Below are 26,976 nucleotides of genomic sequence, written 5' to 3'. Positions count from 1 at the left end.
AAGATGCCTTGATCATCAGCTGGTTCACAATGAAAAAATAAACACGTTAGTTTTCAATTGGTCCCACCTAAAATGTGTCTCCTTAATGAGGATATAGTGAGAATGCATAAAAATTATATATGTTACCAATTTTACTTTATATCAGTAAGGAATACAAGGGGCAATTTATCATTTCTTAATATTTTCACAATAATGGAAAACATAATGGTAGGACACTAGTATTTAAACAGGTCCTGAGACAAGCTAACTGAACCCTGACTGCAAGGCTTGTTCTCCATTAGGCATTTATTTATACCTTGCTAGGCACTATGTCAGCACTTCCAGTAGCTTCCACCAATGGTGCCCAATTATGGGTTTACAACCCAAATTACTAGTGAAGAAAACTGAATGTGAGATATGAGCTACTATAAAGAAATTATAGAAAAACATCAAAACTTCCCATATTTAAGAATTAACTTGGGGGGGGGGCGCCTGGGTAGCGCAGTCGTTAAGCGTCTGCCTTCGGCTCAGGGCGTGATCCCGGAGTTCTGGGATCAAGCCCCACATCATGCTCCTCCTCTGGGAGCTTGCTTCTTCCTCTCCCACTCCCCTGCTGTGTTCCCTCTCTCACTGGCTGTCTCTCTGTCACATAAATAAATAAAATCTTTAAAAAAAAAAAAAAGAATTATCTTGAGGGGCACCTGGGTGGTTCATTCAGTTAAGTGTCTTGACTCTTGATTTTGGCTCAGGTCATGATCTCAGGATCATGAGATCAAGCCCTTGTGCCCAGCTCCATGCTGGGTGTGGAGCCTGTTTAAGATTCTCTCTCTCCCTCTCCCTATATCCCTCTCCCTAACTCCCCCAACCCCCAGAGCTCACTCACTCTCGCTAAAAAAAATAATAAAATTAACATGAGTCCATGTAAAAGTTATCCATCCCCACCTTTAATTAGTCGAAGGTTTAAAGTAACCTGAAAATAACTGGCAATAAGTTGATTTGTCTTGAGGTATTATGAAATATTTATTGCCTATGAGCATTAGTTTAATTTTTGAACAATAAAAATAAGACAGAGCAGTAAAATATTTTAGTGGTAATAACCCAGCATCATACCTCACTGAAAACTCATGATTATCAGTCATGATATGAATCCATATGCAACTAAGTAAATGGAAAAAGAAAAATGAATAGCCAGAAAATTTCAGGTCAAAAGCTTAAGTTTATACACGGATATGAACACAGGAAAAACATAATTAGGATACACTAGAGAAGAGGAATTCTAGAGTAAACCAGCACAATTCAACAGTGAACTACAAATGACAGCTATAACTACGTGCTTCCCTTATGAGGAAATGCCTCTGACTAGACAAACTTGAGCAAGAATGAAAATCACACCCAAAAGATCTCAGGAAACTTGAACTCTGCTAAGATCCTATGTGGCCAAGCCATGAGCAAGCAGATGACAGTTCCTTAGGCATGGGGAGAGCAGCACCAAGGGGGAAGGCAAAGGAAATAGCACTTGGATTATGTGCCAGGTGTCTTCACATGCCTTAATTCAGAGAGGAAAGTAATAGTTTGTGCCCAAAAGCATTCACAAAATGGTTTTCTCCAAAGACCAAACATATGATGCTCAGATAGAGAGCCTTGAGAAAAAAGCACATGCAAGAACAATTAGCCCTGCAACTGTAATTTAAGAAACGGTATAAAGGACCCCAAGAAGCTTCTTTTCTTCCTTCTCATGTCGCAAATGTTCTATCAGTGAAAGAGAGAAAATAAAAAACTGAGTTTTTCAATATATAGAGGCTACTCCTTGCTTAATAAAGCAAGGCAGAGTTGCCAAGAAGCACGGACTTAGAAGACAACAAATTCTTTCTTTCTACCTGAAAAACTGTCTAAGTTGTGACATCACTAACTCAATTATGCATGTCTGTGAAGATGCCATTAAATAGGTGGATCTGAGCATTTCAAATATAACTGGCATGAAGCTATTTCTTGCTCAAAAATTTCCACTCATTCACACAACGCACAAATTGCAACGCTGAGTTTGAAAACAGGAAAAATCACTTGGCTTAACACCAAGTACTTGAGGGCGTTGCATTTTCTGCCCCTGGCCTGCACAGACCACAGAGAAGACGGATGCCTGGAATGCCACGAGCTGTGCTTGGGACACCACTCGACACCTTCATCAGTGAGGGTAAGTGCCGCGGCATGAACCAAAGAATTACAGAACTGGTTAGTTTTAAAAGATCCTGTCTGTTAGAAAATAACACTACTATCGCTCAATCAAGAAGCAACTTCTAAAGAAATGCTTCACCACTGACATTGTTAACAGCAGGAAGATGATGTTGGGTGGAAAACACAGATGTCAACCAATGCATTGAAGAGTAATTCATGAGTTGAACCCAATGTGGACAAGTTTTAGGAAAAATTAACCAATTTATTTCATTTACATCTTACAACTTATGTATGCATACGAGTGACATATGATAAAAACCTATAAAGTCTAAGAGTTTTGAACAAAACAAAAATTCTAAGTGATAAGAAAGCATTGTGTTTAATTGACAATGGTTTTCTTTTTCTTTGTTAGCTATATATAAAATAATGGTGCATCTTAAAATTATGGTATCTTTGATGGATGAAATATGGTAGGCCATGATAAATACAGATATATAGACATATATTTATGATATACGACCACTGAAGTAAACTCCACAAATACCAAATACTAGAATGATAGGGATTCCCTTTGACACTCAAGCATGCAAACTAGGGGTCTGTTAATAATTTTTAAAGTAGATTATAAACATAGTAAGTAAGTATCTACTATTCCAAGAAGAGGTTATGTTTAAATAAAAGTAGATTCAAAGGAAATGCAGAAAAATTTACGTGACAATACCATAACTATATGAAAATACTTTGGTTGCATCTAATCTTAGTTTAGGATTAATATCTGAAAGGAAACCATATGCGCTGCATCTATCTCCCCATGACACATTACTTGGGTACCTATTAGCAAAAGAATCATGGACTAGATGAACCCGGATGTTACCTATCAGAACCTGGTATGGGTGTGACTTCTATTTTAGGTTCAGAGCATGAACAGCCACATTAAAATACAGGTTTTCTAGTAAAATAAATTAATCATGATAAGGACAAGGAAAGGCATATTCAACTACTGAAGCAGTAACCATTTCCACAAGACTAGACAGAATTATACCAAATTTCTAAAGCCATCACCTCTCACATAGATACAAGTTTGCTTCAAATCTGTTCCAAGCCTGATCTTCAGCTCACTTATCCTTTGGAGAGGCCTGCACTTGAAGGTCTGACTCCTATTCCTGCCTGAAACATTCCAGGTTCTTCTCCACATGCTGTGTGGAGTTCTTGCTGACTTTAGAGGCTGTGCTCCATGTGAGATTACACACATGGCTGCAAAGTTTAAAAATGCTCGGCCTTTATTAGAAACTAACATGCACCTAAGCTTTTTTTAAAAAGACCTTAGAAAGGCTTCAGAGAGGAAACAATATGTAAACTTCAACTTACCAATCAATTCCTCTGAATACTTGCGTGAGAAAAGCATTCTAGATGGAAGAAGCAGGATGGTAAACATACAAGGGAGAGAAAGCACAAAAGTTCGAGAAAATGGTACCTACGGTGTGTGAATGAGAGGAAGAGAAGACTATGCTGAAAAGTAGTTGGTGGCCAGATCATGGAAAGCTTTCAATGTCATGCCGAAAAGTTAGGAGTTTATTATGTAGGGAAAGGGAATGGTGATGATTAGGGTTGTGGAAGAGTATTTAAGATGATTTAGAAGGGGGTTGACCAGAAGCACTATTAAATAAGTTGTTGTGATAGAGAAGAAGGATGTTAAGTCCTGAATGGGGGCAACAGCAAAAGAAATGGAAAAGCAGCATCAGATAGCAAAGTTAAAAAGTTATGGGGAGAGGAGAGTTGAAGAAAATATGAAAGTTTCAAGGTTTATTGAATGTGACAACAGTGAAGTCCATCAATACCTATAGGAAATGAGCTATCTGGCGAAGATATGAATCTATTAATACAAGTATGAGCATTTAGGTTGAAAGAAATCTCGGCAAAGGTATGAAAATATGAGAATGAGATCCAGACTCAAAATCCCAAAGTCACCTGCCCAGCTCAACCCCGATAATGGGTGAGATCATAGAGGAAAGAAGCTACTATTCGTAGTTATAACATATGAGAAATTGTTTTTTTCGGCCCTAGAGGAAACTGTATGAATGTGAATGTTTCTTCCTCCTTTCTGGTAACAAAACTGTCTGACTGATATTTCTCTGACTCTGACCTGACTACCAGGGTGCTTACATATGTTCAATTCTACAATTATGCTAATCTTTATGTTTGGAAATTTTCTCTTCTCCATTTCTTGGTCTTACCTCATTACTTCTTTTTCTTGGCCCTGACTCTTTACTTCTATTTCATTGTTTTATTTTATATGTCCAATACCTCCATAAATATTTATTGCAAAAAAAATGAGTAAATGAATGAATGAATATGGTTTGGAGGAAGCCACCTCAAATCCTTTGTGGAAAAGCAGGATTTAAAATTTAAATTAAATTTTAATTTGATTTAAATTTAATTTAAACTTAAATTAAAAAATGGTTTTATTTGCAGGGATGATAGCTAACTTCTTATGAATTACAGGAATGTTTCTCTCCAATTAAGAAAACCTGCTAGATATTAAATGTCTGTGTTTTAAAAGGCAAATTAAGGGATGATTAATTTCATTATAAAAAATTTAGGCACACAAAAGATTCTTGCTCTGAATTAGAACTTCCAGCGACATAATAAAAAAAATTTTCTTCAAGCAAGAATTAGAAACTTTTGGCAAGGAGCGCCTAGATGGCTCAGTAGATTAAGTGTCTGACTCTTGATTTCAGCTCAAGTCATGATCTTGGGTGGGGGGAGACCAAGTCCAGTGTGGGGTTCGCACTCAGTGCAGAGTCTGCTAGAGATTCTTTGTCTCCCTCTCCCTCTGCTCCTCCCCCAGCTCACACATGTGCTCTCTCTAAATAAATAAAATATTAAAAAAAAAAACTTTTGGCAAGGAAAATCTGACAAAGCATCTCTAATATAATAATACTAAGCATTAAGAAAATACTATTAACTTATGTTCAATTTATATACCTTTTTTTATAGGGAGGTAGGGATGGGGGGTGGGGGTGGGAGAGGGGGAGAGAGAATCTTAAGCAGGCTCTACACCCAGCTCAGAGCCAGATGCAGGGCTCAATCTCATGACCTGAGCCAAAATCAAGAGTTGGACACTTAACCTGACTGAGCCACCCAGACACCCCTATATACCATTTTTTAAAGAGAGAAGCTACTGAAAAAAACAAGCCACACAACGATAATTCAACAATAAACGTTGTACCCCATTCCAAAGAGAAGTGTTTGTTGTATATATATGTATGTGTGTGTGTGTGTGTATATATATATATATATATATATATATATATATACATATATATATATATAATCTAAATTACAATCTCTTTGTTGTTGTCTTGGTTCTAGCCTAACAGGAAAGGCCCCTTTCCAAGCGCAGAGAAGCCTCGACTTAATACACTGCTTCCACAAGTCCTGTCTGTTCTACAGACAACTGATAGCTTGTCCTCTACCCTGGCAAGCTTTATTGTAAGCTCCGTTAGCTCCTTTTAACCACAAGACCAGTTACCAGGTTCTTTTCCTCCTCACTGGCACAGCTCCTTAATGTTCAGGCAGCTGGATACCTTAATAGAAATATGCAGGGTAGATCTGAATTTTACATATTTTCCTTCTACTTTTGGTGTAGAATTTACCCACCCATGGGTCTAAACCAAGAAGCACACAAGTCATTCTGGGGAACTATTACCTTTTAGAAAAACAACCTTCAGTTATAGGTCTTCATAATTTGTCTTAAATGTAATGACAAAAAATGCAGCATTTTAAATAGAGCAGGTGTCTTCGCAATCCTTGCAATGGAGATAATCTCTTAGGCATGTTTTGCTACTATTTTCTAAACTATAATTTATTGAGGAGTCTCTGTACTAGACATTTAAAACCCACTTTTTAGACTTTGTAAAAGGAATTGAGATAATGTATATTAGTTCCGTTCTGCAGACAAGATAGAAAGCAATGTAAGTACAAAGGCCCTTGGCTTTTTTTGCTTACAACACTTCCTCTCTGGATAATTCTTCTATGTTCAAAGAGCTCATCAGTTCAACAGGGCTCTGAGCATCCCCAGTCTTTCAACATACATTCAGTGAACACCTTCTGTCTGTGGGCTTAGTGAAGGCTTCCAAGAAAGAAGTTATAGCTGTGTCTTGAAAGGTAAATAGAGTCAGGCAGAGAGTTAGTTATTCTAAAAGAGAGTTAAATATCAAGAGTATGGATTTGAGCATGTTAGAACCTATAAGACATCCAGATGGTTGGATATGAGAGTCTGGAGCACAGAGAGTTTAACTAAATATATAAATTAGTAGTTGTCAGTATTTCATTGACATTTAAAACTTTATGATTGTATAGCAAAAACTACAAAACATCATTGAAAGAAATTAAAGAAGACCTAAATAGATGGAAAGGCATCCTCTATTCATGAAATGTTGGAGAAATGTCTATTCAAATCCTTTGCCCATTTTCAAATTGGGTAAGTTGTGTTTTTATTATTGAGTTATAAGATTTTCTTACATATTCTGGACACTATTCCTTTATCAGATCTATGTTTTGCAAAAAAAAATTCTCTCATTCTCTGGATCATTTTTCATGTTCTTACTAGCACCCTTTGAAGCACAAAAGTTTTCAATTTTGATGAATCCCAATTTATCTAATTTTCTTTGCATTGCTTGTACTTTTGGTATCATAGCTAAGAAACCACTGTTGAATCTAAAGTCACCAAGATTTACACTGTGTTTTCTTCCAAGGAGTTTTATAGTTTTTAGTTCTTACATTTAGGTCTTTGACCCATTTTGAGTGAGTTGTGTATATGGTTTGAGGTAGGGGTCCAAATTCTTTTATATGTGGATATCCTATTGTCTTAGTACCATTTGTTGAAAAGGTCACTCTTTCCCCCATTGAATTGTCTTGGCACTCTTGTCAAAAATCAGCTGACCACAGGGGTGCCTGGGTGGCTCAGTTGGTTAAGTGTCCAACTCTTGATTTTAGCTCAGGTCACGATCCCAGGGTCATGAGATTGAGCCCTGCATCAGGCTCTGTGCTGGGCTTGGAGTCTGCTTAAGATTCTCTTTTTCCTTCTCCCTCTGTCCTTCCCCCTCCCACCCCAGGCTCACATGCACACTCTTTCTCTTTAAAAAAAAAAATCAACTGACCATAAATGTAATAGTTTTTTTCTTATTTTGTTTTGTTTTTAGAGGTGGGGGGCAGAGGGAGAAAGAGAGAATCTCAAGCAGACTCCATGCCCAGCACAGAGTCAGTCTTGGAGCTTGATTTCACAAGCTGGGATCACAACCTGAGCTGAAATCAAGAGTTGAACACTTAACTGACTGAGCCACTCAGCCACCCCTGTAATAGTTTATTTCTATTAATCTATATGTCTATCCTTATGCCAGTACTACACTGTTTTGAGTAGTGTAGTAAGTTTGGAAATTAGGGAGTTTTCACAGAGATTATATGGAATCCGCAGGTTGATTTGGGATATATTATCATTTCAACAATTTTAAGTCTTCTAATTCATGAATACAGGATGTCTTTCCATTTATTTAGGTCTTTTTAAATTTCTTTCATTGATGTTTTATAATTTTTGCTGTATAATCTTAAAGTTTTAAATATCAATGAAATACTGACAACTACTAATTAATATCTTTGCTTAAACTGTCCTCTGTGCTCCAGACTCTCATATCCAACCATCTGGATATCTTACAGGCTCTTTAACATGCCCAAATCCAGACTCTTGATATTCAGCTCCCAACATTTTCTTCAGTGTCCCCCATCTTGTGCAATGGTAACGCCACCTATCTAGTTACAAGGTAAAAACCTGTAAGTCATTTTTTATCCCACCCTTCCCTTATCTAATCCATCAGTAAGTCATGATGACTCTACTTTCAAAATACACGTAGAATCTACACTTCTCTCCATTTCCACTGCCACCTCCTAATCAAAGCTGCCATTATCACCCACCTAGAAAACTGCAAAAGCTTACTAACCCATCTCCCTGATGCTACTTTCCCTGCCTCCAGTCCATTATCCTCAAAGCATCTACCAATAATGGGAATATAATGTGAGCCACATAAATAATTTTGAATTTTCTAGTAGCCACATTACAAAAAAATAAACAGAAACAAGTAAATTTAACAGTTCATTTTAAGTTAGCCCAGTCTCTCCAAAATATAATTATTTCAATATGTAATCAATATAAAAAGTTAATGAGACAATTACATTCTCCTTTTCATACCAAGGCTTTGAAATTTGGTGTGTATTTTATATTTACAGCACATCTCTACTTAGAAGCTTAATTTTCATCAGAAATACCTGATCTATGTTTAATGTTATAAATGTATAGTTGAAAAAGTATCAGAACACACTTAAAAGTTTTCCAATAACCAAATCAATTATGCTTTTAAATTTAGGTTCAAAATTACATAAAGTCGAAAATTCAGTTTCTCAGTAGCATTAGCCACATGGGGTTGTGACTATAATCTTAAATACAACTTACCTAGAGTAATCTTTTTTAGATATAAATCAGATTATGTCACTATCCTGATTAAAATCCTTCTTTCAGTTGCTTACCATTTTATTCTGGGCAAAATTTAAACTATTTTTTATACCAACAAAGTCTACCTAAACTTCCTTCTGCTACTTTTCCTTGCCATACTTCCCCCTAGCCCAACTTACCCTAAATTCCTTCAACACACAGAGATTTTTGACACCTCAGAGGCTTAACACATACTGTTCCTTCTGCATGGAATGCTTTTTCCTAGCTCTTCCCATACCTGATTCCTTTTCCTTCAGCTGAACCTGATCGGACTTCCTTGATCAACCTATAAATAATGTCCCTCTCTGTTATGCTCTAGAACTGTGTCATGATCATTTCTGCCATGGCATCCATACTGAGTTATAATTATACACTTTTTATTTGCTTGTTGTTGATCTTTTCACTATACCACATGCTCTTCAATGACCGGCTGTATGCTTGTTCACTTATTAATGCCTTTCCGCTGCCTAAGACAGTGCCTGGCACACAATACACATCATATGCTGCAGATAAATCAGTATGACAAAGGCTGAAACCTCTCTATTGTATATGTTGACTCATTTACTCAATATTTATTGAAAGTTACTATGTGCCAAAATTGAACCAGGCTCTGCCTTCAAGAAGCTCACAATTGAATGACAGAAGTAGATAAAATAATTTAATACAATTAGTAAGTATAACATTAGAAAATTACTCACAGTTATGATGCCTAGAAGAGGGACAAGTAACTTGAGAAAGATGAGAAAGTGGAAGGTAGCTGAGGTACCCAAGAGAAGAGGAGAAAGGAACCTTGAGTTAAAGATAATAGGAGCTAGCCTGGTGAAGGATCACACTGTTCCTTATAAAGGGACTCATGTGAAATAGGCAAAGAAATGTGGAACAGCATGGTGAATGTGTGCAGGGCATGAAAACCAGTTGGATCCAAGTATAACAGATAACCTAGAGAGGCTGGGTCATGCAGGGCCTTTTATGCCATGCCAAGAAGGCTTAGATTTTATGCTGTTGGCATTAGGAGCTAAATAGTTTTCACCAAGATAGTGACATCATTTAATTTTAATTCCATATCAATCATGCTATGGCTGTGTGGAAGCTAGGTTGGAGGGTTACAGATGGTGAAAGCAAGAAGTCCACTACCATAGTCCAGAAGATGAATGATGCCAACTTGAATTCAGTGGTTGTAGGAATTAAGCATAGGTGATTAATTTCAGAAATACTTAGTAAAATGAGCTGTCTAAAAATCATCAGTGACCTTGGCAAGGGCAGTTTCAGTATACTGATGGGAATGGAAGACACATTTCATTCCTTATCCACAGCTGCAGAAATCACAGGAATTGTGGAAGTGGTGATTACGAGCTCCCAAATCTGGTTGCTTATTAGGAGCACCAGGAGAACTCTTGAAAATACAGATTATGCTGGCTTAACTCCAGACCCACTGAGTCAGTCATCATGAGCCGAGCCCAGGAACCCTTACTTTAACAAGTCCCTTTAGTAAACCTTACACAAATATGATATCCACATATTTGCCTTGGGAGATGCTGCGATGGACCAGCCTTTCAAGTATATTTAAGCCTTGTAACTCAAATCTATTTGATTCCTGGGTTCAGACAGCAAGAGTTCAGAATGTAAAGGTTGTAAAGACAAGGAAGAAGCTACGCCAACAGCAGAAGAGGGCAGAGGTTAAAATGGGAGAATCCTAATCCATAGCATTAAGAAAATGGATAGAGAAGTACAGATGAGAGAAGAGATAACTAAAAAACCAAGACACATGGGCTAAGAACATTAGTTTATCAAGCTAAGAGCATAAGTTCATCAAACACAATCAATTTTATCTCATAAGTGTAAAATATAAATCTCTTGAAGTGCAGTGGAGCATGCAATTCTTAATATCAGGGTTGTGAGTTTAAGCCCCATGTTGGATGTAGAGATTACTTAAAAATAAAATCTTAAATATATATATCTTACTAAAAGCTGTGCTCTTTCATTCCCAGTCCTAACCCATCTGAAGTTGGGTCAATAATTTAATTAGTGAAAACTCAATAAAAATTAAATACCTAAAACAGAACTGTACAAGATATTGTGGGGAATACCAATAAGGAGTTTGCAGTCTGCCTCGGGGACCAAAAAATAATGTAAATCAGTCAGAAACCCTGAGGTGCCAAACAGCATGGAACCAACCCTTAAGTCATCAAGAGGTCAGAGAAGGTAGCAATCTGGCCTCTGATCTCTGACCTCTGCCTCTGGCCCTATCTCAACTTTCAAATTCTTCCTCTCTAATGCTCATTTCAAACCCTACCTCTTTCATGAAATCTTTCCTGGACTCTCCAAAGAGATGTGACATTTTCTTTTAATCATCAAGAACACTCTGTAATTAATTTTAAAGGCACCCAAATTCTGTCTAAACTTCCATCCCCAGTAATAAACAGAGAACTGTTGATACATGACAGACACTGTCCTAAGTGTTTTACATGTATTACTAATGTAATCCTCACAGCTACGCTATGAGATAGGTCCTACTATTACCCCATGGTACAGATGAGGAAGCCAAGGCACCAAGAGGTTCAATAATTTCCTAAGATAGCAGAACCATGTAAGTGGCAAAGCAAGGATGTGAACGCAGGCAGTCCAGCTCCAGACATGGCATGTTCTTTGCCACAACACTTTATGAGTTCTGGGGTACACTCTATGTCAGTCTACATTAGATTCTGTTGAGGGCAAATACTTTTTCATTGCCCTTTCATCTCAAAGTAAGCAAATATGTGTTGATTGTTGGAATTCCTTTTGGTCACAAAAGATCATGCTCTGCCCAGCGATGGTCGTTCCTATGTAACCAGAAATGCCCACTTTATAACAGAAAAGATGAGAAAAGTGAGAGGAAAACACACTGCAGAGGAGTGGAAAACAAAAGCTACATACGTAAAATGTTTTGAAAATCACACAGAGATTTGAAAAGGTGGGTGGTAACTGCAAGTTCCTGCAGACAGTGACATGAAAGTTGTGTGCTGGAAAATCAATCTGCGAGCAGCAATATCAGCATGGAATGGATGAATGAGAAATGGAGGAAATGGGAGAGCAGGACACTGTCAGAGCTGTCCAGGTGTAGGGGAGGACCTGGACTAGAATGTTCTGAATAAGGAAATCCCAATATGTATTAGATTTAGGAAGAGGATTTTAGAAATGAAAAAGAAAACTAAATGAGATTTTTCAATGAGTTTTTAGACTAGTACACCACTGAAAAAAGGTGGATTGTTAAAACAGATTTTAAAATCAAGCTGCTATTCCATTTTTTTAAAAGCTTTTATTTATTTGTCAGAGAGAAAGAAAGCACAAGCAGGGGGAGCAGCAGGCAGAGGGAGAAGCAGGCTCCTCCTGAGCAGGGAGCCCAAAGTGGGGCTCGATCTCTGGGATCATGACCTGAGCCGAAAGCAGACGCCCAACTGACTGAGCCACCCAGGCGCCCCCAAGCTGTTACTCCATGTTTTTTTTTTCAAAGAATAATATAGTTTATCCCTAAAACAATTTTATTCATAACTGCTTCATGGTACTAGCCATTCTGTGAGGGATTCCAGTTTTTTTTACACCCACAACTATTTTTTTGAAGGCCTGGAAAGGCTGGACCCAGAGAGGTCTTAACCCTTTTATATGTCTGACACTTTTTATCTACTTAGAAATAGTCTATAGAAAACATACATTTTTTTTTTAAAGCCAGGTTGCTCTCTGACACCTGGCAAGCCAAATCATAGATTTTAAGTTATAAAGAAACTTCAAAGTCCTTTCGCTCAACCTGCATCCCATCTACACCATGCCAAGGAGCCAGTCAGTCTTTAATCCCTGGCCTCTATCCTTCCGGTGATGGAATACTTACTGCTTCACAGGGAACTCATTCCATTCCTTAACTCTTCTGTTGAGCAGTCTCGCTTACGTTAAGTTTAAATCTGTCTACCTGGGGCGCCTGGGTGGCACAGTGGTTAAGCGTCTGCCTTCAGCTCAGGGCGTGATCCCGGCGTTGTGGGATCGAGCCCCACATCAGGCTCCTCTGCTGTGAGCCTGCTTCTTCCTCTCCCACTCCACCTGCTTGTGTTCCCTCTCTCGCTGGCTGTCTCTATCTCTGTTGAATAAATAAATAAAATCTTTAAAAATAAATAAATAAATAAATAAATCTGTCTACCTGTAACTTTGACTCACTTGTTCTGTGTCCTCCAGGGATATACAGTCAATCTAATCCCTCTCCAATTAATAGCTCCTCAAATATTTGGAGACAACATCATGACACCACCAACTACTTTCTAACAAATGCCTCACATTAGAATCGTTAACCTGGTTACCCTAATAACAGCACAGTGCATATCAACCCTTGTATCCCACTGGGTCACCAAGTTCTCTGAAGGAGCCATTCTATATGAAGAGCCTCACATAGTTTCTGGCATACAATAGACTCTCAAACTACGACTGTAAATGACTCAGTGAATGAATATATCCATCTGCAAATAGAATTTTCAAACGTATTCTTTCTCAACTGGTTTTATCATCTACCTACAACCAAACAAGTTTATTAAATTCTCTCTGTCCTCAAAAATCAAATAAATGTCATATGAAGAAAACATAAACCCAGAAATAATCTAGCTGGTATTCAGGTAAATGAAACATCTTAACAAGTAAGAAACCACATTGGGGGAAGACAATTTTATTGTATATCCTCTTGAAATGTCTGAGTTTTTAACATACGTACTATTCCTTTTTTCAATTAAAACATAGTTAATTTAACAAAATAAAAATAATAAAATTATCTCCATTTTAGGTTGCCAAGTGGAATAGTATGGTATAGTGTGAATTGTGCCTTCTGTAATAAAAAGATCTGTCCTATCACACAAATATAGAATCATCAAATAAATGACTAGAAATAACATTAGATTCAATCTAGTCCGGAGGCATTCAACAATTCTGAGAACAACTGTAGTAAGAAATAGGGATGCCGTGGTGGCTCAGGTGGTTAAGCGTCTGCCTTTGGCTCAGGTCACGATACCAGGGTCCTGGGATCAAGTCCCACATCAGCTCCTTGCTCAGCAGGGAGCCTGCATCTCTCTCTGTCTGCCGATCTACCTGCTTATGCTCTCAATCTCTCTCCCTCTCTCTCTGACAAATACATAAATAAAATCTTTAAAGAAAAAAAAAGAAATTTCATATTGTAGCATGATATGCATATACAAATATATAACTAATACAAAAGCTCCATGTATGGTACTTATCATTACTACTTGGGATGCACTCTGATTTTTTTTAAAAGCTGTCACAACCCATTAAATTGATATCATGTCCTGCTAATAAGTCATACCCACTGATCTAGTCCAACACCAATTTATTTATTTATTTATTTTTTAAAGATTTTTCTTTTATTCGACAGAGATAGAGGCAGCCAGCGAGAGAGGGAACACAAGCAGGGGGAGTGGGAGAGGAAGAAGCAGGCTCATAGCGGAAGAGCCTGATGTGGGGCTCGATCCCAGAACGCCGGGATCACACCCTGAGCCAAAGGCAGATGCTTAACCGCTGTGCCACCCAGGCGCCCCCCCAAGACCAATTTATTGATAAAGAAGATACACTTCTGCTTGGATAAGTTGTGTATACAGAATCACACTGCTAATTCATACAGCATTAAATGAAAAAGAGAAATGAAATGCAGCTCCTGACTTCATGGAAGCTGCAAAGAGTTGAGAAGACAGACCAGGCAACATTGTGCAGTAAGATCCCTGTGCAGGAAGGTATGAACAAGGACCACCAAGGAGGGGCCACTAAATCAGACAGGAAAAGCTGAGGAAGACCAGCAGGGTGACGGTTATCATTGCTTTCCCCCATGGTGCCTCAGCTTACCTGAGGCAATCCTTTAACAAACATCCATGTCAAACTAAATAACTCATGCATACTCCTAATTCCTTCAGCAGTTAAGATTTCATCTGTTTTTTCTTTCTATTTCCTTACAATATAGTGACACTCACACTCACACTAAGCAAGACTTCCTCCTTCCCATTCTTGCTCTTGTTCTTAAAGCAAGACTCATGATCCTTCCACCATTTCCTTCTCCAACAACTTAGAAAAAAATCCCTGAGAAAAATATAATATTAATAGTAGATAAATCAAATCAAGTATCCACCCTCCACAGTTTCACATGTTTTTTGTTAGGATTAAGTAAACAGATCATGTAAAGTTTCTTAAATTGAATCCACAAGGACGGCAATCAGTATTCAAAAAGTTATATTGGTATTTCTAGATGAAAATACAAAAATCTCACCACACAATGGTTATTGTCCAGGAAGTAACATTCAGAATCATGAACGCTAGGATCCATGAAAATAGACTGCAGGACTTTTCCCCTCTTTTAAATATATGAAAAGGATGAATCTCAGTTTTGTTAACCAGAAAACTGAAACACACACACACACACACACACACACACACACACACACACAAATCTCTAAGGTTGCTCTGGATAAGACACCCAAAGCTATTCTTACACAAATGTTCTGAGGCTTACCTAGTAACACAAAGATAATGTCATTCCAAATGGCAGCAGTTAACTAGCTCAGAGCTGAAATTGGTGGTTAGTAAGTTGTGAGAATGCCAATCAAGTCAGAATATGAGTTTATCTACTGAAAACAGTCACTGGATATTACTTCAACTTCTACTATACAAATTGCAGTACTTCTCTAATGTCTAGTAACACCAGACACAACTATTTTTCTGTCTTACCTCCTGATCTCTTGGCTATAGATCTTTTCTGTTCCTTGGGCTTAACTCATGCTCTTGCTCAGTAGTTCTGCTTCTCCAGTTGGACTCTCCATTGCTTTTCCCACTTCTACCCCTTCTTTGCTTATAATTTCACCTAATATTTCCAAAAGATAAACAGATATGCTAAGAATGCTTTATTCCATGTCACAGAATCAAATACTGTCCTTAAAATTTATTCTCTGGGAGAATGAAGGAAAATTTCAGCAAAATTCATTTTAATTCTACTATTGGAATGTTATTCATTCTATTGTGTTCATTATCTCTAGTATCACCATTTGAACACTAACATGTCACTTAACTTTTCCAGCTCAATCTTCCTCATTTTTGACTTGAAGTTAATAAAACAAGCCTTTACTCCGCTTTCGGGGATATTGCAAGGATTAAGAAAAGAATAGGTGGAAAAGTGCTTTGGAACTCTTGGGAGAAAAGAACATACAAACTGGATATACGCTGTTTCATGCTGCTTAAAAAAAAAACTACACTATGGTAATGCTAAACGTGGGCACTGCTTTCTCCAAAGAGGGCCCATATATACTCTAAGTTAATATGATCTAAAAGTTAGTATTTTGATGCAGCTATAATTTTCCAACATGCACAAAATGGAGAATTTGCAAATATGCATTAGTATCTATCATCTCTCCTACATTTATTTTTGTTTTTAAAAATATTCAGAAAACAGGGCTCTTGGGTGGCTCAGTCAGTTGAGCGACTGCCTTTGGCTCACGTCATGATCCTGGAGTCCTGGATTGAGTCCTGCACTGGGCTCCCTGCTCAGTGGGGAGTCTGCTTCTCCCTCTGACCCTCTCCCTTTTTGTGCTCCCTCTCTCACGCTCTCTCTCTCAAATAAATAAATAAAATCTTTAAAAAAAATTTTTCAGAAAACTTCCAGTCTAGATAAAAGACTTAGAATAATAGCCATTAAATGGGTTCCAGTACCAATTCCGATGTGAGGAGGGGGGTTCCCAAACCAACAAGCAGTGCTCTGGACACTAGCTGAGTGTCATACAATTCAACTCAATTCTGATCCCATACCCAAAGATAGCATCAGATTCCAAAGATTGAGGGCTCGGTCCCACGAGGCTGTACCCTGACACCTCAAATGCCAATCTGAACCTCCTTGGGCTCAAGTAATTTGCTAGAGTCCCACAGGACTCAGAGAAACATTTAACTTACTAGATTACCAGTTTATCATAAAAGGGTATAACTCAGGAACAACCAAATAGAAGAAATGCATAGGGCAAGGTATGGGAAAAGGGCGAGGTGCTTCCATGCTCTCTCCAGGGGATCCAAACTCCCTAAATGTCCATGTGTTCACCAACTCAGGAGCTTTCCGAACCCAATACTTTGGGTTTTTATGGAGGCTTCATTACATAGCCATGATTGATTAAATCATTGGCTATCGGCAACTGATTTAACCTCAAGCCCATCTCCTCCCGCAGGAAGTTGGGGGATAGGACTGAATATTCCAACCCTCTAAACACGGGTTAGACACTGACAACCACTGACAACCACTGACAACCAGTCCCCATCCTTAGGTGTTGTTCAAGCCACCTCGTTAACATAACAAAACGATGCCTTTATCACTCCCAACACAGCAAATTCCAAGGGTTTTGTGAGCTTTAAGACAAGAACCATGGATGAGGACCAAATACATATGAGGAATATATTTTGGTCATATAAAAATAAAATCTTTAAAAAGGGTGGGGCACCTGGGTGGCTCAGTCAATTGAGTGTCCAACTCTTGATTTTGGCTCAGGTCATGATCTCAAGGTCGTGATATGAAACCCCACACTGGGCTCTGCACTCAGCATGGAGTCTGTTTGTCCCTCTCCCTCTGCTCCTCCAGCCCCCCAAATAAATAAATAAGATCTTCATAAAAAAATAATAGAAATATATTTTGGTCCTAAATGATCAAATATATGTTTTTCTTATAAATCATAATATCACAGCCATCAATTATTGAATGCATATTATGGGCCATACGCTATATATTATCGTACTTAAAACTCACATGCACATAAAAAAAATAAAGTTTGTATTACTATGCCTATACTGCAGATGAGGAAATTAAGTCCCAGGGAGGTTCAGTGCCTTGCTGAGGAGCATGCTACTAACATGAGTCAGAGGCAAGACTGAAACACCAGTGAGCAAAGCCTGCACTCTATCACCAGGATATGATGAGTCCTTTTCAAATACTGGATTTTTGTGATCTAAGAAAAGAAATACCATAAATAAGATTAGTCACCCATAAAATTACTAATTTAAATGGATTTGTCTTTTCAGTCCCAAGCCACTGAAACAATAGACAATGAGGTCCTTCAGAAGCCCTACCCACTTCTAATAGGTACACATATGTTATTCGTGGGTATATCATGACCTTGAAGCAGTGGGAAATGAAAATGAGAACTGTCACAAAAGAGCACTGAGGCACACACTTTAAACTTCTAGAAATAGAGGACTTTCAGCAGGATGTCAGAGAAAAACAAGATCTAAAGCGGTCCTGTATCATTCACATAATTCATGGATTAAATATATCATCCTTTTCCTCAACAACTATCTTGCCTTTCTAATCAATTAACATTAAGGATTTAACACAGTATTAATGCTTGTTGAAATTAATTATTAAAATAATTTCTATGATATCAATGGGCCCCACTCCAAGAATACAAACACAAAAAAAGTAAAAATATAAAACAGGCAAAGCTGAAGGGTGAGGATTCTTACCCAATACATATATTTCATTTTACCAAAAAGTTAACTCATTTCTTAAAATAGCAACCTTTCCATATTTATATTATTTACTTACACTCAACTTTTCAGAAGCTTTCCTTGGTTTAAGCAAGGTCTATCAGTGACCATCCCAGGCACAACTGTCTAGACATACCCACGTGGTGGGAAAACATTAATAATGTGTGAAAACACCCACTATTTCATTTAGTCTCTCCCTGGGCCTGTTTCCTAAAAGTCCCAAATATACTAGTGTGTATTATCTCAGCCAAATTACCTGGTCTAAGCCTAAGCCTGACAAAAATCCTGCTCCCTGTTTCCTTCCACTATTGCGTATGAGGGGGTGGGGGGATGAAACATCACTGCTGGTTTGCTATCAAGTAAAGTAATGGAGGGAAATATCAAGGAGGAGGAAAGATTGGTCCAAAGGAAAGGAATGGGAAAAGAAGGAGGCAAAGTGAGGGTAAAAGGAGGCACTTTAAAACAATAAGAGGAGGGAAAGAAGATGACGGCCTGAACAAGGCTCCCAGTTCTGAACACCAAGTTCCAAACTCAACTCAACTCTGATTCTCTTTCCGACCTTGGGCAAATCTTTGGTTTCTCTGTATCCTAATGTAGCTCCAGGAAGTTAGCAAAGAAAGTAAGACTGAAGAAAGTTTCTTACAGAACCTAGTGAAGTGCCTGTCCTTGCTACTGATAACAGCAAAGCTAAGCTACCTATGATAAAACAAAAACAAAACAGAAACAAAAATAAAACAAAACACCACCAACTTGATATTAATAAACCCTCTAAATTTGTCAGCACAGTGTTTAACTCAAGAAATGCAAATCGTTTAGTGTCAACTCTCTTCCTTTCCCCTCCCCCACTTCTAAACAATATCAACACATTCCACTCTCAGGTTTGCCTTTGGAACATTTTCCCTGACCTTTCGTCTTCAGTTTACTTCACTACCTTAGCTAAATGCCTTATTCTTAAAAAGAAAATAGAATTCCACTCCCTTCAGCATTAGCACCTTGGAGGTCCTTATAGAGCAGTTGGCCTAATCGATCCCACTCCCACTTAGCCTTCACGGCATCCAGTTATATTTTTAATCTCTCCAACCTTTTTTCTTTCCTCCTACTCTTCTCTCAGGCCCTCTCCAGCACATACTATCTCTCTGTGATAAAGTGATAGTCTAAATTCAACGCTTTGTTGTGGCGTCAGACACTGAGACACAGATAACCACCTCCCCACTTTGACATCGATACTTCAGCACATGCAGCCTTGGAGTTAAAATGAGACTAGCTGCCAAATGACATTGGAAACTCATATATTGTCCTCTTCTCTCTTATATCCCAATTCAATTTCAGAATTGTGGGTTGTCCATTTTTTTTCTTTTTTGTAAAAATAAATTGACATAGTATAAATTATTTTGTCCCAGTTTGCATTATACCCAACTGCATTTATTTTACAAAACCACTTGAAAGTTGAGATCTCATACCTTATGTTGTCAGTTCTCTTTTTATATATACACCAGCTTCTAGGCATTCATACTTTCTGCTATATTCTTACCGAGTATACTCAGAACTCAATAAATACATGTTCATTGACTTGACTTGCTCATATTTCCCAAGAATACCAATAGGAGTCATATCCAAAGCTAAATCTCAGCTTGGCCACTTACTAGCCATGTGACCCTCCACAAATTACTCGTCTCTAACCCTGAGTTTCTTCCCCTATGGACATGGGGATGTAAAAACAGGTAAAGTAAGGAAAGCATGGAAAGTATATTAACAGTATTTATGCCAGCAACCCAGTAAGGCTAAACAAACATTGGCCTCCTTCTTCCTTCCACTTTATAAAAATGTGTTCAGCATTATTTAATCCATTGGGATTTTTAAATTAATGCTGAGGGGCACCTGGATGGCTAGGGTTACGCGTCCAACTCTTGATTTCAGCTCAGGTCATGATCTCAGGGTCCTGGGATTCTTTTTCTCCCTTTGCCCCTCCCCCCCAAAAGTTTTTAATTAATTAATTAATCAATTAATGCTGAGAGTGTGAGAAATTACAAAGCAGACTTAGAGGTGGGCAAAAGTTTAGCCATACAGAAAAACTGGATTATTCTATACAGTACATTTGTTCAGGGCTCTCTTGACTCGGCTCTGGTGGGAGAGGAAAAAAATCACCTAGGTCATTCAGCTGCTTGTAGTCCCCTCAATATCAAGTAAATTATAGTAATAAATAAAACATCATCATTTAATTCCATTTACTAGCCCTAACAAAAGGTACTACTAAAGAAAAACACCTAATATAATAAATGTATGTTCCACTGGTAGATAACCCAATAGCCTAATCTCTAGCATAATAGCATAGGTAACTATTAAGTTTCCATTCCTCAAAAGTTCTGGATGACTGCTATCCAAATTCATTAAAGAAGTTAATCAAGGGCACTTTTGATATCTGTTAATCAAAAGTATATTCCAAAACAGAGATATCCTATCCAATCCAGTTTACCTAGTTGTATTGCTTCTCAGATACTATTAATAAAAAGAATTAAGTTGATTGTGGTACTTAAATCCTACCAACTGTAAATTTGTGATAACCTGAAGTACATCATGTATGTTAATTCAACAAAAATATCTTTGTAATTTCTGGTTTAGCAATTCATTGTTGAACAACAAAAAGTTCATGTTTCTGATTCTTTATTTAAATAGACACTTGGGAACCATGAAGCACAATTTTCAAAAATTATCACAACTTTTTGTTAGCACCCATTTACATAATAATTTTAACACCTGAAAGCCATTTGTTGAAAAATATTCACTAATTCAGATGCTTTGATACTTAAAAAATATTTTCCCTCAATACAAACCTATTTCTGAATTAAGTTTAATAATATGAAAGCTTCTGGGGCGCCTGGGTGGCACAGCGGTTAAGCGTCTGCCTTCGGCTCAGGGCGTGATCCCGGCGTTACGGGATCGAGCCCCACATCAGGCTCCTCCACTATGAGCCTGCTTCTTCCTCTCCCACTCCCCCTGCTTGTGTTCCCTCTCTCGCTGGCTGTCTCTATCTCTGTCGAATAAATAAATAAAATCTTTAAAAAAATAATAATAATAATATGAAAGCTTCTAAGTCTAATCTCATTTGCAATTAGAGAACTCTTCCCTCCTTAATTTTTAACTACTCTCTTGAAGTCAGTCAAAAGACTTAAGAATAGAGTAGTATCTATCTAAGCCATATAAATAATTTACAGATTTTTTAAAAAATTATCTGGTTATGTCCATTGCAACAACAGCATCAAATGGCTATTAAGATTCTCTCTCAAAAAAACTTTAATTTGATAATCAACATATTTGTCTTTAAAACATCACAATTAAATAAATATACATTTGACATTTCCACATTGAAATGCACTCTCTCAACATAGCCACTTTAAAAAAGTCTTTTTTTCCAAAAAATAAATTAAATAAAATAAAAAAGTCTTTTTTTAATCATTAATCACAAAACCTATTCTACTTGTACAAAATTAAAAGTCTATTTACCACTCAGGCTAGAATAAAATAATGTGGAATTCTCTGCCTATATAATTAGCATTAAAGAGCTAATGTTTTTAACAAGTATATCATTATAAAACATCTGCACATTAGCGACTAGTACAGTTTTCATTTAACACCTCCATGAACAAGTTATATGAACTCTAAACACATACTTAAATAAACAACTCAATTACATGCTAGAGCTCCCTTCAAGAATGTCTAATATAGTAAAGAAAGGTACTTATCCTTTAACTAATGTTGCTTCTGCCTAAGGGGTTGCCTCAAATCTTCTGTGAAATGAGACAAAGTAGACATAAATAAATATGAATAATACTATTAATATGGCAGCTTCTTGTTCATTTAGGTGGTGCTTTTAAGTGTCATCAAAGAAAGAAGTTAAAGTATTAATCAGAGGATTTGGTATATCTAAGTATGGAGGGAGCAATGTGGCACAGAGGTTTTAGAGGATAGGTACAGAGCCTAGACACCTCAGGTTGGATCCTAGCTCCACTGTTTTTATGTTAAATTAAATTAGCCATCAGCAAGTTACTCAAACTCTCTAAATCTCAATTTCTTCTTCGGTAAAATGAAACTCATAAGAGTACCTTCCTTTGTGAGGTTTTATGAGTATTAAATGAGATTACCCATGTAAAAGCCTTTAGAATAGACCAGATGCACTGCAAACTCTCAATAAATGTTAACCAGTATCATCATCTCACTGCAAAAAAAAAAAAAAAACTGGATATGAAAGTAGTTGAGTAAATTCAGTTCTTCCATACACAAACCAAACAAATGGGCAGACCCCCACACCAGATAATACACCCCTATATTCACACCATGGGTCTCAGCTTCTACTCACTAGACCTTACGCTGCCTCTCACTGCCAGTCTATATCTCATCTAAACAACCAAAAGAACAATATGGTTACTCACACTATATTACATTAATATGTAAATTCATCACTTCAGAAAGAAAATCACAAACAAGTAGTTCATTCATGACTCATTTTATTCATAACAATCTCAAACTTGTCACCCCAAAATTGGATTTTACAGCTACAGTTAAATGAAGTAAACACATTCACAACCAAATTCATTCAGTGCTTTCAAAAAGAAAAAATCAATGTAAACTGTCTGAGAGAAGAAAATAGTCCATTAAATATGGATTGCTAAATATTGAGGAAAATGCATCATTATTTTGAAGACAACAAGCTTACATGAGAGCAAACACAATCCACACAAGCAATGACCCCCTTGTTTTATGACTATATTTGATAACTGTACATACGCCAGAGTCTTAAAATGAAAACAGCTACATGTAAAAGAAGAAAGTTTCATCCTTAAAGGAAAGGACCTTATCTTTATTGCAAAATTTCTGGATAACAAAAAGATAAAAGGTTATAGTGGAATATGAGTAGTTTTTTTCTGCCTAGGACCAATCTCCTTTCAAAATTGAGAACTCATTTTTCCCTAAGGTTGGTTTATAATTAGAAATTAGATTCCTCAATAATTCAATGACCGAAACCTTTATTAAAGTCAAATGACCTTTTTAATTAATTTTTTTCCTAATATATAAAGCTCTGCTAGGCAAGTGTTATCTCTACAGATAATAAAGCCTTTATATATTTATTAAATGAGTTTTTCCCTCTATGTTCATCCTTTTCTTTGATTTGATATTATAACAGTAATTAATTATTGGTAAAACTTTTTTAAAAAGTATAACAAAGCATTAATGTATTTTGCTAAATGCTCTGATTTGTATAATGCTTATAATGTCCCTATTTTTCATTCTATCATGAAAAATGTTTGAGCTAAAATAATTTACTCTTCCATATCTCTTTTTTTGAAATTCTCATTTTAAAAGACTATAGCTAGTAAGGGGAAATGTATACAATTTTATTACAGCATTAAGAAGTGTGTCAGGACAGAATTGAGATACATGCCTAAAATTGACATTAGGTTCAAAAGCTCTTGACACAAACAATGCATTTATAATACAGGCCCATCCAAGTAAATATATGAAAGATGCATAAAAATATGGTAATTGCATTTGAATTACTTACTATTTTAATCTTAAAGTATTTGTTTAAAAAACAAAAGTAGTTATATGACTATTAAGGTACCATGTTAAATATCCTGGAGTTTGAAAATTCAAAAATACATTGTCCTCAAACCTCACTTTCCTTATGAATACCACTTTAAACTTAGTGAATTTCATTGACAGTAAATCCAAAAAAGTAAAACCCTTAATTAGTATGACGGTCCTATGTATATGTTTGAAATCACATTCATCCATCACTTCACCATTAGTCTAAGATGACGTATGCAAAATGTTTTACCATCACTTTTCTCATCACTCAAAATGGTAAAACCGAAGTGAAGTGATTAAGAGACTTACGCAAAGATACCAACCAATTGTCAGCAATTTTACTTTTTTATTAGGATTCTAAGCTTTCCAGTTCATACAAGGAAAAATCGAAGAGTATCATCAGACAGAGCATCAGCTAAGAGAGAAGAATATTCACTTTATAGATACTAACATTCCCAAAGGAGATGTGGGAATATCGAAATTTTACACACCACCAAACACTGACAAAAAAAGAAAAAAGGGAACAGGAACCTTCTGAATCTAAAATCACTTAACCAACCAAATAAAAAGAGTAAAGTACAATCTCTGGATTGTCCCCACTCCGGCCCCCTGTCTCACTGCTGTGCCTTTCTACCTGGTTTACTATATGAAACAGATTTCAGATTTCGTAATGCTTTCAAACGGGCTTTTCTTGGCAAATGTCTGCACTCCCCAGGCGAGGCCGTTAAGGTAACTTAATCTCTCACGAATTGCTCAGTGGAAGAAATGCCGATTCCCAATTCAAAAATTAATTCTTTAGCTCTTTCTGTGTTAAGAGTCACGACGAAACCCATAACTATAATTTAGATTCAACATTTTATCTTGAAGACTCGCAGGACAGAGGAGAGCATAGGGAACGGAAGATGATGCTGGGGGAGGGGGCGCAGAGAGAGTGCGAGAAAGATGCTGGTCAATTCCGAGATGATGCAGGAATGACATGGCATCTGGGCAACACAAGTCCACGTTCACCCCCCTCGGAGTCTGTGCCTTGGTTTCTCTGACATAAGCCTGGAGCTGTGAATAGGTGCACACGCGAACACACCACCTTTTATTCTTCGACTCTTAGGGAGAATGGTGGGGAAGCGTGGCTGGATGAAGCTTCACCACAACAAACGGTTTCTTTCTCCTCACACCCCGCCTCCCCTGCTAGGGGCAGGGGACGACTGTCTCGAACAGTAGACAGCTGAGCGGAGCCGAGAACCGGGGCTAGAAGGACAGCATCTCCGCGGGGGGCGGGGGGGATAAAACCCCAAAGCCTCGCAGAGAGCCTCAGGGAGGCTGACAGGAAAAGGAGGGGGATGTGGAGCCGGGAAAACAGAGGAGACGCGGACTGGGAAGCTCCCGGGCGCGCTGCGCATCCAGGCTACCCGAGGCTGGCGCACCGGGCGGGGGGGAAGTCGATCCCGGGCGGACCCCCTCCCCTGACTCCCCGACCGGAGGACGGAGAGGAAATGGCTTTGTATCGCAGGATGAAAGACAGACAGGAGGGCCACCAGGCGCGGGGGGGGACGGAGGATGCCTGGAGCCGGGACGACCCCGCCCGCCCCACGGACGCCGCCGCTCTGCCCTCCATTGCGCCTCAGCCCCCCGTCCGCCCTCCGACTCCCGCCGCCCGGGCGCGCTCCAACGGCCCCGAGCGGGGTCGCCAGCCCCGCCCCCCGCGCCCTGCGCGCTCACCTGCCCACGAAGTTCTCGAGCACTGAGCTCTTGCCGGCGCTCTGGCCGCCCACCACGGCGATCTGCGGCAGCTCCAGCAGGCAGCTCTGTCCCAGAGCCGAGAAGGCGTCCTGCAGACGGTTCACCAGCGGGATCAGCTCCTCCATCTCTCGGTTCCCCATCCTGCCAGCGTCGTCGGCCGCCCGCGGGTCCCTGCTCTCCTCTGCGACCTGGCGGGGGAGCTGGGGCCGCGTCGCTCTTGCCGCCCCTGCCGCGCTGGGTGCTGTCAGCGGGTTCCAGCGCAGACGTCGGATCCCGCCGCCCTCCAGCCGCTCGGCTCCTGACAGCTAACGGCCCGCAGCGCGCCTGCGCGGGCGGGAGGGGCGTGGCCTGGCTCCTCGGCCGCCCCATCCGCGCCCCGCCTGGCTGCAATTCCGCGGGAGGGTGTCCACTCGGCCCGGCGCGCACGCACTGCCTCCCAGCTGCGGCCAGATGCCACGACCTCTGTCTCCTGCTACCAAGGTTCAGAGGCACAGTTACAGCACTTGGTCAGGGAGTCAGCAGCAGCTACAAAGCCAAAGACCTCTGCAAAGCCCTACTGATAACCACTCAGCCCTGTCACCAGCAGTAGCAGCAGTACCTCCGTCGCCGCCAGAGTCACTTCCTAAAAGCAAATCTCATGTTCTCACGCCCTACTTCAGAACCCAGCTCTTCTCAAGGTGGCCGGCCTGTGGAGTCTAAATTCTGCCCTCTGACATCCATTTCGGGACCTGCGTAGTCTGACCCTACTTAATTATTCAACTCCAACGATTCCATCTCCCAGCCCCGTCGAGGCTAGGAGGAGCCTGTCATACTTATGCCCAACCACTCCCTCTCTTCAGTCTACCACACTCATTCCGACCTTTGCGACTCCTCATGCCATTTCTCCTACCCATCTATTTCCTCCGTTAGGGTCTATCAAAGAGCGTGTACTCTGCACACATTCTGTTAAATTTGGCAAACTGAGACGTGCCTGGGCGTCGGGTCCTTTGCCTGCTGATGGAGACACAAAGATAAATGGTCATACTTGCTCAGTCTCCTTAGAGGGTTCGTCTTTACAAATAGATACACATGGTCTCCAGGATTTAATTTATGGGCCTTTTCTTATACTCTTTCTTATACTCTACCTGAGGATTTTGCCCTGGCTTTAATTCCGCATTCTGGCTAGCAACTACAGAAATCTAAATTGCTAGCCCACCTCTCTCTCCTTTACCACAGACTGAACTCCAGCTGGTCCTGGACCTCACTACTTGAATGTCCCACAAGTACCTCTGACTTAACTTACTCAAAACTGAACTCCTCTTTTCTAATCTCAGCATTTAATACTATAAAATACCCTTTAACCCTAAAAAGACTTGTGTAAAAAATGTCCAAATGACCAACACACTAAGAATAATCCAAATGCCCATCAAAAGATGAATGAATGAGCCGGTATGATC

General features: G+C 38.9%; 1 protein-coding gene across 8 annotated transcripts in view; it reads right to left on the bottom strand.

The window, feature by feature from the left end:
• The window catches only part of DNM3 (dynamin 3), a 524,278-nt gene extending 497,542 nt beyond the window's left edge, over positions 1 to 26,736 (bottom strand). For 2 of the 8 annotated variants that reach the window (XM_026509361.4, XM_048225441.2), the window contains exon 1: positions 25,520 to 26,735. In XM_026509361.4, coding sequence (XP_026365146.1) covers positions 25,520 to 25,680 — 161 coding nt within the window. In that variant the 5' untranslated portion in view covers positions 25,681 to 26,735. Of the gene's footprint in view, positions 1 to 25,519 lie in introns of all 8 variants that reach the window. The other 6 variants (XM_026509365.4, XM_026509367.4, XM_048225442.2 and 3 more) reach the window with 6 other exon arrangements.
• Between the last annotated feature and the right edge of the window lie 240 nt (positions 26,737 to 26,976).

The sequence above is a fragment of the Ursus arctos genome, unplaced genomic scaffold (assembly GCF_023065955.2).
Source record: "Ursus arctos isolate Adak ecotype North America unplaced genomic scaffold, UrsArc2.0 scaffold_2, whole genome shotgun sequence".
In the NCBI taxonomy this organism is placed as follows: Eukaryota; Metazoa; Chordata; class Mammalia; order Carnivora; family Ursidae; genus Ursus; species Ursus arctos.
Note: the sequence above shows the minus strand (reverse complement) of the source record. Positions and strands in the feature narration are given on the sequence as shown.